Below are 13,221 nucleotides of genomic sequence, written 5' to 3'. Positions count from 1 at the left end.
ACTAGCAGTAAGTAGCAGTGCATTTTGCACCACTACTTACTGTAAGTAATAATGGGAATCCCCGCTCTAAACTGGTGTTCTCCATGCCAGAGAGGCAGAAGCGGGGCGGCTGTTTAAATTTGCTGCACGTTAGACGTTGCCACTGTTAGAACTCGGAGCCAGATTCAAATTGGCCAGTGCAGAGTTTTAACAGGACAGAGCGGTGGGAGCTGCAGAAACTCCTCTCCAGGCTGCCAGCGCCCAATCTTTAGAACGAGTCTGGAGAAGAGCCCCCGCAGTCCTTTCCACTGCTCATCCTACAGGTGCTGGCCACAGCTTTCCCCAGCCTGCCGCTGCTTCTCCCCGACACGAGGAAAAGGTCCACCAACCTACCTTAGCTCCGGGAACCCTCCTCCAGGCCGATAACGCTCTTGCTCCGGCCGCCCTCCCCACTGTTCATCCTGCAGACACTGGCCACCAATTTCCCTGGGCCATTCCTGCTTTTCCCGGCTGCAGGGAACAGCTCCTCCAGCCAGCCAGTTGCCGGAACCCATTTCCAAACCCAGCAACAATGTAGCCATATCTTTAAAAGGCCCATATGTTATAGAATTTATACTTTGTATGTTTTTCGTATCATTTTAGTCATTACGGAGGCTTATGGAAACGGAAAAAGTCAAAGGCTTCTGCCAGGTGGTTATTTCTTCCAATATTCGAGATGGAATTTCTCATTTGATTCAGTCCAGCGGCCTTGGGGGGCTGCAACATAACACTGTTCTAGTTGGATGGCCACGCAATTGGAGACAGAAAGAAGACCACCAGACATGGAGAAATTTCATCGGTACTACCTCGTGTTTTTAACATGCTTCATATACACTAGTGTGTATATATATATATATATATATATATATATATATAACACGCATTAACTTTTATTATTGCAGAACTTGTTAGGGAAACTACGGCTGCCCATTTGGCTTTGATTGTCGCCAAGAATGTAGCATTGTTCCCAGGAAACCAGGAAAGATTTTCTGAAGGAAACATTGATGTCTGGTGGGTGGTCCATGATGGTGGTATGCTGATGCTCTTGCCATTCCTTCTGCGACATCACAAGGTAACTTCAAGATATTTAAATCAATGAACATTTCATGGAACCATGTAGAAATTATATGATAGTTTGGGCATACACTATCCAATGCATCTATCCTCAGGTTCACGCCTCCTTAACAATATTTATATTAGCAGTCTTTGGTTCCCCAAGGGGGCAGTTAATTCTCCTTTGAATGGGGTGAGAAGCTGCGGCTCATCCTACTGAAAATTGAAGTTTGAGTATTGGCATTTTGGGCCCTGAAACTAACAACTCGAATACATAAAGGTGCCCAAACCTGTAGAACTAGTCAGTTCCCATGGGTAATGATGGTGCAGTTTTTCAGAGGACAGATTCTCCTTAAAATGAACAGGTTTTTTTTTTTTTTTTTTTACATTACATATAGTATAGCTTATATTTTCCTGTCTCATAAGCAAGACATTGTGGCCTAATGCTTTTCTTGAAAAGGATATTACAAATTATGGGAACTAGATATTTAGTGATACATTGATTTAGGGATTATTCTGATGAGTCTGGAAGGAATTTTTCTCCCTTTGATGGGGCAATTGGCATCTGCCTAAGGGTTTTTGTAGGTTGAACTTGACAGACTCTTGACTTCTTTCAACCTCACTAAGTTACTATGTTACTCAAATGTAATTGTTCTATACATTATATGAACAAAAGTACTGGGACACCTGCACATTACGACCACAAGACCTTGTAGGACAGACATCTCATTCTTAATTTTTGGGCATTAAATGAGAAGTCCGGAATTTTTTTTAAATTAAAGTATTGCCCTCCAAAAGTTACACAAAGTTACAAATCATCAATATACACTTATTACGGAAAAAGCTTATAAAGTGCTTTTTTCCCTGCACTTACTACTGCATCAAAGCTTCACTTCCTGGATAAAATGGTGATGTCACTTCCTGTATAACATGGTGTGCGGGCTGTGGCTGCTGGAGAGGATGATGGCAGGGGGACACTGAGGGACACAGGGCACTGGAGGGACACTGAGCCTCCCCCTGCCATTATACTGGGTGACATGCACTCACCTTTCTGGCTCCAGCGCTAAGGCAGACATTCAGCTGCTCTCGTCCCCCAGCCACTTACTGGTTTGAGATTGGCCAAGCCTTGACGTTTCAGGTTCTCTCAACCAGTCAGCAGCAGAGATGGGACCCTTCTACAGCCGCTAACTGGCTGAGTGAGCCTGAAATGTCAGGTCTCAAGCCCAGTCTCAGACCAAGAAGCAGCCAGGGGACTGGAGCAGCTGGATGTTGGCCTCAGCGCTGGGGCTGGGAAGGAAAGCTGACGTCATTTTTTATCCACCCCCTCCCCGGCCATAGTTGAAAGACTATTGCCCGGAGTAGCCCTTTACGATCTCCCTTTACTGGAAGTAGACATTAATTAAAGAGTCACTGTCGTATTTTTTTTTTTTTGCAGAAATCAATAGTCCAGGCGATTTTAAGAAACTTTGTAATTGGGTTTATTAGCCAAATCTGCCATTATCTGCATGTAAAAAGCCTTTTCCCAGGTCCCCCCCTCCTTCCTCTTTTTCATCCACTCTGAAAAATCTGAAAATTGTGACTTGTTGCAGGAGTCGTCCCCTGTCTGCTCTAGGGAGAGGGGAGGGGGGAGGAGGAAGGAGGGAGTTAGCCGGCAGCAGAAAGCAGATAACAGAGGATTACAGGCACGGAGCTGGGTGACAGCTGTAATCCGAGCTCAGACAGGTCACTGGTGACTGTCACAGGAGATATCCCTGAGGGATTTGTAGATTAACTCTTTGTTGTCCTGTTTTGGTCTTTTCTTTAGCTCTCTCCATATGAGAACAATGAAGACAGGGGGGAGAGCTTCAAACTGCTTTTTCATGATAAAAATGCATTTTTCGGATAATAAACCCAATTACAAAGTTTCTTAAAATCGCCTGGACTATTGATTTCTGCAAAAAAAAAATTTCACGACAGTGACACTTTAACCCCTGAAAAACAACCTTATAGTATAACTTTTTTCGTTTTTGCGTTTTCGTTTTTTCCTCTTTGTGTTTAAAAGGCCATAGCACTTGCATTTTTCCACCTAGAAACCCACATGAGCCCTTATTTTTTGTGTCACTAATTGTACTTTGCAATGACAGGCTGAATTTTTGCATAAAGTACACTGCGAAGCCAGGAAAAAATTCAATGTGTGGTGAAATTGAACAAAAAAACGCATTTCTATAATTTGGGGGGTATTGGTTTTTACGCCATTCGCCCTGGGGTAAAACTGACTTGTTATGCATATTCCTCAAGTCGTTACGGTTACAACGATAAATAACATGTATAACTTTTCTTTTATCTGATGACTTGTAAAAAATTCAAACCATTGTTAACAAATATATGTTCCTTAAAATCGCTCCATTCCCAGGCTTATAACGCTTTTATCCTTTGGTCTATGGGGCTGTGTGAGGTGTCATTTTTTGCGCCATGATGTTTACTTTCTATCGGTACCTTGATTGCGCATATACGACTTTTTGATTGCTTTTTATTACATTTTTTCTTGATTTGATGCGACCAAAATGCACAATTTTGCACTTTGGGATTTTTTTGCGCTTACGCCGTTTACCGTGCGAGATCAGGAATGTTATTAATTAATAGTTTGGGCGATTACGCACACGGCGATACCAAACATGTTTATTTATTTATTTACTTTTATTTAAAACATGGGAAAAGGCGGGTGATTCAAACTTTTATTAGGGGAGGGGGCTTTTAACTAATAACACCACTTTTTTTTTTACACTTATACTAGAAGTCCCCCGCTTCTAGTATAAGTGCACTGATCTCTCATTGAGATATTTGCTGTATACTTATATAGCAAAGATCAATGAGATCGACACTCGTTTGCTTTCGGCTGCTGCTACTGAAAGCATCCGAGTGCCGAGCTGGGATCAGCGCCATTTTGGCGAAGACTCCGGCAGGTAAAGGATGTGTGGACAATGTCCCAGAGGGCCGATCCGCCCCAATAGACACCCCCGCTCTGAACACCTCTTGTGAACGCATGACGTACCGGTACGTCATGTGTCCTTAAGAGGTTAAAAATTTTAAATATAAGTTGGCCAAAAATATAGGTACAAGACATCAGTGCAATTGTACTGAAAAGATCTTCTCAGGGGGTGGTCTTCTCACAGAAAATGTCCACTACTTAAAAAGTATGCAGGCAGACTGAATATCTGTCACATGAAATCTAGTCTGGGTATGGGTGGGTCCACACTAAGGAATCCGTGTGAATTTCCCGCAGATTGTGTCGCTAGTCCATTCTATACACAGACGGATTCCGCCATCCGCCGAAAGAATTGACAAGAATTTAATTCACCCAACCATACATTGGAGTCTATGGGACTGGTGAAAATGCGTGCACGCTGAGTGGCGGAGTCCACAGGAACTTCTCCTTGTGGATTCCTCAGTCTGAACCCACCCAAAGGGAGTGGTCTTCATAAAGAAGTGGTCTTTTAAAATGAGATTCATTGTATTGTAAAAGCACGCATACATTAACAGAGTTAGACAATATAGAAATTGATGTTTATAACATCTGTAACTTATTACAGAACTGCAAAATATACACATAGAAATCAGTAGTCAAAACGAGTCTTATAATAACTGCAATTGACCCTTTCTAAGGTCTGGAAGAGATGTACAATGCGGATTTTCACAGTGGCTCAGATGGATGACAACAGCATCCAGATGAAGAAGGATCTAACCACCTTCTTATACCACCTAAGAATTAATGCAGAAGTTGAAGTAGTAGAAATGGTAAGTTTTAATGACTACGCTAAATATGATTGCAGAATTACGCATAGAAGATATGTGTCTCAGCGACAGTCACAACATTAGCTATTTTTATCATTTGCAAGCATGCAGGAGTTACTGATGTTCAGCTGTCACCAGACAACACTTACTAAAACTGCCCATAGACATGCTAAAAACTGTATTGCCTATTTCCATCATAAACACTCATACAGGCATTCAACATGCCTGAATCATTTGGACAACTTTAAAGAGTTTGTTTGGGAACTTCCTGATGCTCCACACAAAAGTGATACTGACAATAAGGCCAGTATACAAATGAGAAGACTGTAATGGTATCTGTCAAAAGTTTCCATCTCTGAATAGGCTTTGATTAAATAGCACCTTCGTTAAAAAACAAAAAAAAAACCTGATATGTCGGAGACACTAAACACTCATAGGGTCTGAGTGTTTAGAACAAGCAAGGAGACTACCAAGCACTCCTCTCCTTGTCCTGTGTATGTGACCTAAGCGCACCCTAGACATTTAGGCCGGGGACATGGAATGCCTGTAACGGAGGAGGACTGGAATTGAGAAGCACTGGTCTAGATGACGTGACACTGAGCCAAGGAGCAATGTGTTGCAGGCTGACTTTTTTACGACACATTCTCCTGATTGGTTACAGTCTAAAGACTCAGAAACTGACCGATCAAAACTTTTGACTCTCTCTGATATATCCAGTGTTTTGTGACAGTGCCCATTTAACAAAATTGATGATATCACAGCTAATATTTGCACTTTTTTTTTGCCTTTATTCTCTTGTGTTGTAGCACGACAGTGATATTTCAGCATACACATATGAGAAGACTTTAGTGATGGAACAACGATCTCAAATCCTAAAACAAATGCATTTAACAAAAACAGAACGTGAGAGAGAGGTGAGTATACAATATATTTCTAAGACAAAAGATACAATACAAAAGATCTAAAAATATGCAGACACAATTATGATCCTGTGTGTATCATGAGCTAGAAGCATCAATGTTTATTTTTTTTTTAAGAATGTGCCTCCTCTTCCTGTAAAACCCCTTTAAACAGATAACAAGTCAAAGTAAATGCCCATGTGGTTCGCACTTATTAAGCTTTCTTCACGTCCAGATTCAGAGCATTACAGATGAATCACGTGGTTCGATAAGACGTAAGAACCCTACAAATTCTCGACTGCATCTGAGTGTTCCTGAAGAGCAAGTAGGAGATTGTGAGGAAAAGCCTGAGGAAGAGGTGAACTTGGATCCAATTTTTTGCCTTGACCCTTAAATTGTTTATTGCTGCCTTAATATGGATCTTCTTTACATTCAGGAAAAATTAATACATGAGGAAAATGCAACAAGTACACCGCAATCTCCGCCAGAGGAGCCAGATACTTCTCAGGATAAGGTGCACCTTACCTGGACAAAGGATAAGTTTACAGCAGATAAAAATAAAAGCAAAAGTCCTAGCACTCCAGAGGGCATAAGAGACTTTTTCAACATGAAACCGTAAGTACTAGTTTTATCTAATAGTTCAAGTACGACTGTAGGCATACTTAGATTAGTATAGCTTCTAGAGTACGGACGGGGAACCTGTGGGCCTCCAGCTGTAAAACTACAATTCCCTTTAGCTGTCATAGCATGATAAGAATTGTAGTTTTTCACCAGCTGGAAGGCTGAAGGTTCCCCAACCCTGTTCAAACATATGTTATGGATTTCACATAATGAATCTAAAAGAATTGTGAAACTTTTTATTTCATACTTTGTGGTAAGGTGATCAGAACCCCAAAATTGTACGAATAAAAGCTAAAAAAAAAACCACTGAAAATCTCAAATAGCTCTCTAAAAGAAAACATTAAAAACGTACAGGGATCACAACATGGCCATGCAAAGCATGACAAAAATATAAATTGGGTATTGTTATAATTGCAGTTACCTGCAGAATAAAGTTAACAAATCAATTTTTGTTAACCCTCAAAAGTTTTTCCCATTTTTACGCCACAAATATTTTTGGCTTCATGTTACACTTTCTGTTAAAATGTATGGTGCCAAGAAAAAGTAGAATTGGTCCTGCAAAAAACAAGCCTGAGTGCTCCTTCGCTGTTTGAAAAAATGAAAAGCCAAAAATGAAAATGATCTGTCCCGAAGGAGACATAGACACAAGAGCTCTTGAGCAAACCATTCTCATAATTTTTTTTTTTTTACATATCACATCAGTTTTGTACGCAATTTAATAGTAATGAACCACAAGTCTTTCTGCATGTTCCTGTTGAAGTTAATTCACCAATGTTTTTTTTTTTGCAGTACATAAAGAACCAGAAAGACATAAAATATGCTGATATTCTTTCATTCTATACTAATTCTGTTTTTTTTCTATTCCCTCTTGCAATCAGAGAGTGGGAAAACTTGTAAGTCTCTCTGTCTTGTTAACCTGCCTATTGAATGATGTATAGTGTTCATATTCTAGCAGACGTAAAAATACATACAAATTTCTTTTTACTTAGGAACCAGTCAAACGTTCGCAGGATGCATACAGCTGTGAAACTCAATGAGGTTATAGTCAAGAAATCTCATGATGCAAAACTTGTTCTACTCAACATGCCTGGTCCACCTCGTAACAGGAAAGGGGATGAAAACTGTATCCTTTTCTGTGAAACAGTAACTATACAAAACTTATCTTCTTGAGCGTATAAAAATAATACCTTTATTTCAATAGCCCCAGCTTTAAATAGCTTGTCATTGGTCAATTCAGTCCCTGCCCCTATAAGGGCTCACAATCTAGATTTCAAATTCACCTACCTTTGTTTTCGGAGCATGAGAGGAAACCCACAAAAACATGGAGAACTCCTTGCTGATGTTGTCCTTGGTGGGATGTGAACCCAGGACCTCACGGTTGCTAACCACTGTGCTGCTTGTATTTTCTCCCCAACCCTCCACAGATGACATTAACGCAAAGAAGGGTTGTGCAAGACTGATTTGTAATGCCCAACCCTTTTTTTTTCCTTGGAAGGTTAGGTAGGCGCCAGAGCAGTCTGGTGGCAGTTTGCCTTACCTCATTGGGAACATATGAACCTGCCGATAGGTCATGCGCATAGGGATGCCAGGAGAGATAACAGTCAGCTGAGGGTTTGTCTGACAGGTCTAAAAAAATTGTATGGGCACCTTAATTCTTCATATATACCATTTTCATATTCAAAATATTGGAATCTCATTTGTACAGCTGGTCTAACAAGACATAGTATCTTTTACTGTTACTAAAGATGACCGAATTTATAGTAATAAAGCAAATCACTTCGTTATCTCGGCAAGCCGCTCATCAGCCTACTGCCTTATACCTCACTGCCGCTTCACTCCGGTTGGTGGGAAAAGCTGAATCCAGTCCTGAGAAACTGGGAGAAGTTTCCCTGGACTGTATCCAGGTTTTTCAGGGATCTGGGAAGGAGCAGCATGAAGCGACACAGAGTTAAAAGGCAGGAGGCTGATTACTGGATTGTAGAGATAAAGTGTTTTGCTTTATTACTGTAAATTCTCTTATTATACCATGTTATAACTCATTTTTATTCTCCTTAACCTCTGGCATCAGATATGGAGTTTTTAGAAGTTCTCACAGAACATTTGGACCGGGTTATGTTGGTTCGTGGTGGAGGACGTGAGGTCATTACCATCTATTCTTGAATCCCAACACCCGGATGAAGTTTTTGCCGCACTTAGCAGGAGTCTTCAAACCTCTCTCCACTTTGCAAAAGTATTAGAGATCAGGAGAGATGGGGGGGAGGCATATGGTCAGTGCTCAGAAACTTCACTTGCTTCCACCATTCCCCTTTAATGCCCTTACATGTGAACTGCAGCACCAGATCTTCCATTCCAGCACAAGTGCAACTGTTCCTCATATCTTCATCGGCGTGCCACTGATGAAGTTTCTATAAAAATCTTTACATAAGTCTATGTACGTTTCTTAAACTGAGCCGCACTGCTTAAGATGCTATAGGTACTGGCCCCTCTGTGCATCCTGTGATCCACTGTTACACTTATTTCTCCCTGACACAGACTTGGAGAACAAATGGGTTGTACTGGCAGAAATCAGAAGAGAATTCTCACCTACTGGTGATTAAGACCAGAATCATTAGATAAAGCATTGGTGTGGCAAGATAAGGGAGAGAGGGGGTATTCACCAGCATGCTTTACCGTTCCAAATGTTCCTCCCTCTATGCCCTTTTCTTGACAGCCGCTATTTTCTCCTCGGCTTCAGCAATTTGATATGTCGGGATTTGGGGTAACCGCAGATGACTTACACTGTCTTATTCAGACTGCAAATGCCCCAGATCAGGAAGAGCAAAGCCAAAGTCGCAGAAGAGGCCAAGCAAGACATTAAGAGGACCACTCAGCTGTGCAGGAAATCAAGCAAGGGCTGTTAACACATTGTCTGACGCCGAGGAGCATGTTGCAATAATAATCTGATGCAAAAAAAAAAAAAATTGGAACAATTGTTTCTGCCTTTTACTTTTCCTCTACCCTTTTGCTTTTGTAGTATTGCCTTCGAGGAACTGCGCCAGAAGAATGGTGCAGGGAGATTACAAATTTCAGACAAGGTGACTGGGGCAATAATTTGCGTAGATTCAGATCGGTAGCAGGGAAATCAGGGGACCTTTTGAAGACTGTGATTTGCTTCCACGGTCTCAAATTGCATGGCCTAGGATAGATCGCTTATGTAAAGTTCATTTCACACTATCCTAATCATCAATCTTTCCGCTGTGATCTTTGTGCTTGATTTTCTTTTTTCCTCGCACCACCACTGCACAAAGTGGATCCCGCATCACATGTAGTGATGGTAAAAGTTTATCGCTGTCCTCAATGATTCTTGATATTGTTTACGAAAAACCTACTGAAACGATATACAAGGCCGGTCATATTTATGCACCTTCGAAACATCACATTTTAATCAAAATAAAAAGAAAAAAAAAAAAAAGAAAAGAAAATTTATCTCCAAGAACCGGTCTTCCAGAACAGTAGTATATAGGATACAGTTGAAACCTTTGTTGGGCTTTAAAGTTTTATTTTGCACGTTTGTTCCTTTGGATGGTCCCTTTGCCGTAATAGTAAGGGCTGTCAATTCTGCACCTCCCCGTATATAATAAAAAAATTTAAAGTAAAAAGGCCCTACACATTTTAGGTGTTTAACGTTTTACAGTGCCATGTCAATAGTGCTGTGACTTTAAGCTGTATGTGGCGTAGGTGTTAAAGAGCACTCGCCAATGTACATATATATATTTTTTAACTATATAAATATATAAACAGAGATTTATTCAGAATGCAGAGTTCTACTGTTTAAAGCAAAAGTGAATTTAAAGGTAGAGTAAGCATGTACTGCTAAGTTCTATTAATTTTCTCATGTGTAGCACATTCAGTCAATATTTTTATAACTGTAATAGCTCAAGCTGATCACAGATACCTTGTAAGAAAAAAAAGTTAAAATATTGCAAAATCTATATATGACTTATTTGCTTATGGTGTTCCATTTTATTTTTTCTTAATCTGGTGCTTTCATGTATGAAATGAAATTGTAGTGTTTGCAATAAATGTATTCCATTTGTCCTCAAGTCAAGTGAAAACCTGCCGAATACAGTAGTGATATGGTCTCAAACAAGGACTGCAGCATGAAGTCAGCGTCTGGAGAAAATCCAACTCCAAACCTTATATATGGTTAATACATACACACAAAAAAGTGATTTTATTCAGTGTAGAATACGTGATGCCCCCTTCTCATCCTCCATTCTATTACAGGCTTGAACTACTCTCGTAGTTTGGGTCTTGCTGTTGTATCCAGTTTCTAGTAATTCTACTTTGCCTTGTGTAGAATGATGAAAAATCAGAAGCCTTGCATGACTGCAATGGTAAATGCCATGCAATTTTTGTTCAAGTGCAGGTTATTTTTGAAAATATGAATATCACCCGTGATGGTAATGTAACTTTGCAAGGTCCAAGCTTATCTGTGCAAGGCATCTTTGGCCGCAGGTACTGGGTGACCTGGCTGCTTTAACATTTGTACATAAATAAGTGGCCCATGAGTTTTGCTATTTGTTCCTTGAAGTGCCTCTAAGAGTGAAAAACTGGCTCTCTTGTGCTCCAGCTGTTGCTCCAGTACATAGATCTTCGCGAACATATCCATCGGTAAAATAACATTTTACATTCAATCTTAGGATTAAAATGTGAGATTTTTTTCCCACCATTCCAGAAACCAAATAATGTTAATAAAGATTGTCATATAATGAAAAGTTTTTTTTTTTTTTTTTAATATATAATTTGTCAATTCCTCTTTGATCAGTATTGATGAATGGGAGCATTGTACTTTAAATTCAGAGACTGAAAACCATTAAAAAGAGGGTATGCTGACATTACGTTTTGAGCATCTGAGGCACAGTTATGCCAGCAAAAGCTCACTACTGGATGTTGAGGTATCTTTGCTCAGACAGGCATGGGGCCTACTTCAATAGCTCAAATGTAGGCAGCTAATGACTATGATCAGGTTATTTTTGGAGTGTTTTGACAAAACTCATACGGGCCAAAATTCACCCAGCTGTAGCCATTAGCTGACCTTTTGGGTTATTGATATAATCTGAGCACTGATGCAGCATCACATTTTAATAATTTTCCTGATGTAATTGTGCCTTGGATGCTAAAAATGTGAACTAAACATACCTTTAAGCAGGGTTGAGGAACCTTCGGCCCCCTCTCACTGTTGCAAAATCACTTTTCCCATCATGCCTGGACAGCCAAAGCTTTCACTTAAGCTGTCCAGGCATCAAGGTAATTATACTTTTGCAACAGGGTGCCAAAAGTTCCCCATTTCTTGCCTAGTGTGTAAAAGCTAAGAGTGTATCCAGTGCTGAACACCCTATGAGCTAAACATCACAATAAAATCTGTCTTCTACCCTGGGGTTTGCCAAATTGTGTCAGCCTGAACTAGACCATGGAGGACTGTAAAGACTGGATACCACACCAGTCTTTGTATGTAAAAAAGGATGCCACCATTCACCGACTACAAACATAATAAAACTGAAGAGGAATTGATAGCTATGACGTTGCAATCATTATACTGATTTCATTTTTTTTACATAAAACCAGACTTGCTTTGTTTTGTATCGGATATGAATATTCAAAGTTGCCAATTTCCAATCTGCACCATGAGAAAATTTAGGTAAGGCTTTAGGCCGCCAGTGCAACAGCCTGTTACAGATATGTTAAGGTTTTGTACAGTGGAGCAATTTACTAAGAGGCCAGGATTTACTTCTAAACCTGCTAATACTTAGTATTCATTTGTATATCTCAGAGTTGGAACGTGCACATTCTTGCTTCTATGCAGACATATCAGGGACCTTTGAAAAAATAAAATATTTTGGTAATTCTTTCATCTTAAAGAAAAAAAATATAAAAAAAAAAGTTGGGAGACCTAGGCAGTCCTCAGCCACTGGTAAGGACTGGAGTAGGCGGACATATTGCTTATGCTTTGCGGGATGATACAGGGCTGAGTAGTACGTCTACTTTGAAATCTTCCAGTACTATGTTGCTACCTGGCATGTTCTAATATTATGGGGTGGGAGGTATATACAGTTCAATGATAACGTGGCAGCTTAGTGATTTCAAATAACAAGTTGCACTACAAGCGTCAGAATAATATATGGCTGACACCATAACTTTAATAATAGACTCCAAAAGCTTAACTTTTCCTATTAATTTAACTCACTTTGTGCTACGTGTGCAATATACATAAATATATACATATAAATATATATATATACTTATACATATTTAAATGTGTTTTGCAAAGTTCTACCACCAATGTGATCTTAAAAACCCTGAACTGCACTCTATGTTTTATGTGACCCCCTCCCTTAAAGTTACCTATAAAAGTGTGCTATTCCCCTAGATGGCTAGTAAATAATAAAAAAATGCTTTAATTTCTGTTTCTAACTATGGATATAGATTGAAATCAGTGTACAGATATTACTGTTCCAAACCAAATGAAACACTGCTATAGACTGGCTGCTTTTGTTTATGTATCCTACAGGAAAATAGTTTCATGTTTTGTGTAGTTATTTACAGTGTGGTTCTCGTTGTGGTTGAATGCTATCTTACTTACTCATACAGCTTTAATGTGCCGATTTTATTTGTTTTGAGACTGTCAGCACAAAATGCAATAAACTTAATTTTATTACACCCTTTGGATGTGGTGTTCGAGCTGATATTGAGTTAAAGATTCAAAACTTAAAAGATATGAACAACGGTCAAGCCTAATAAATAAAGTTTCCTCTCAATAACTTGAAGTCAAGACTTGAGCATATACATGAGAAAACAGTTCAAAGAATCAAACACAAAC

The 13,221-nt window shown here is 39.7% G+C and overlaps 1 protein-coding gene across 1 annotated transcript in view; it reads left to right on the top strand.

The window, feature by feature from the left end:
- SLC12A5 (solute carrier family 12 member 5) overlaps positions 1-10,156 on the top strand; it is a 48,048-nt gene extending 37,892 nt beyond the window's left edge. The window contains exons 17-25 of the mRNA XM_069951890.1: positions 622-817; positions 921-1,090; positions 4,714-4,845; positions 5,649-5,756; positions 5,977-6,099; positions 6,178-6,356; positions 7,241-7,255; positions 7,352-7,485; positions 8,431-10,156. Coding sequence (XP_069807991.1) covers positions 622-817; positions 921-1,090; positions 4,714-4,845; positions 5,649-5,756; positions 5,977-6,099; positions 6,178-6,356; positions 7,241-7,255; positions 7,352-7,485; positions 8,431-8,522 — 1,149 coding nt within the window. The 3' untranslated portion in view covers positions 8,523-10,156. The remainder of the gene's footprint in view (positions 1-621; positions 818-920; positions 1,091-4,713; positions 4,846-5,648; positions 5,757-5,976; positions 6,100-6,177; positions 6,357-7,240; positions 7,256-7,351; positions 7,486-8,430) is intronic.
- Positions 10,157-13,221: the final 3,065 nt, after the last annotated feature.

This window comes from Dendropsophus ebraccatus, chromosome 14, assembly GCF_027789765.1.
Source record: "Dendropsophus ebraccatus isolate aDenEbr1 chromosome 14, aDenEbr1.pat, whole genome shotgun sequence".
Classification (NCBI taxonomy): Eukaryota; Metazoa; Chordata; class Amphibia; order Anura; family Hylidae; genus Dendropsophus; species Dendropsophus ebraccatus.
This window is presented reverse-complemented; position numbering and strand designations above follow the sequence as displayed.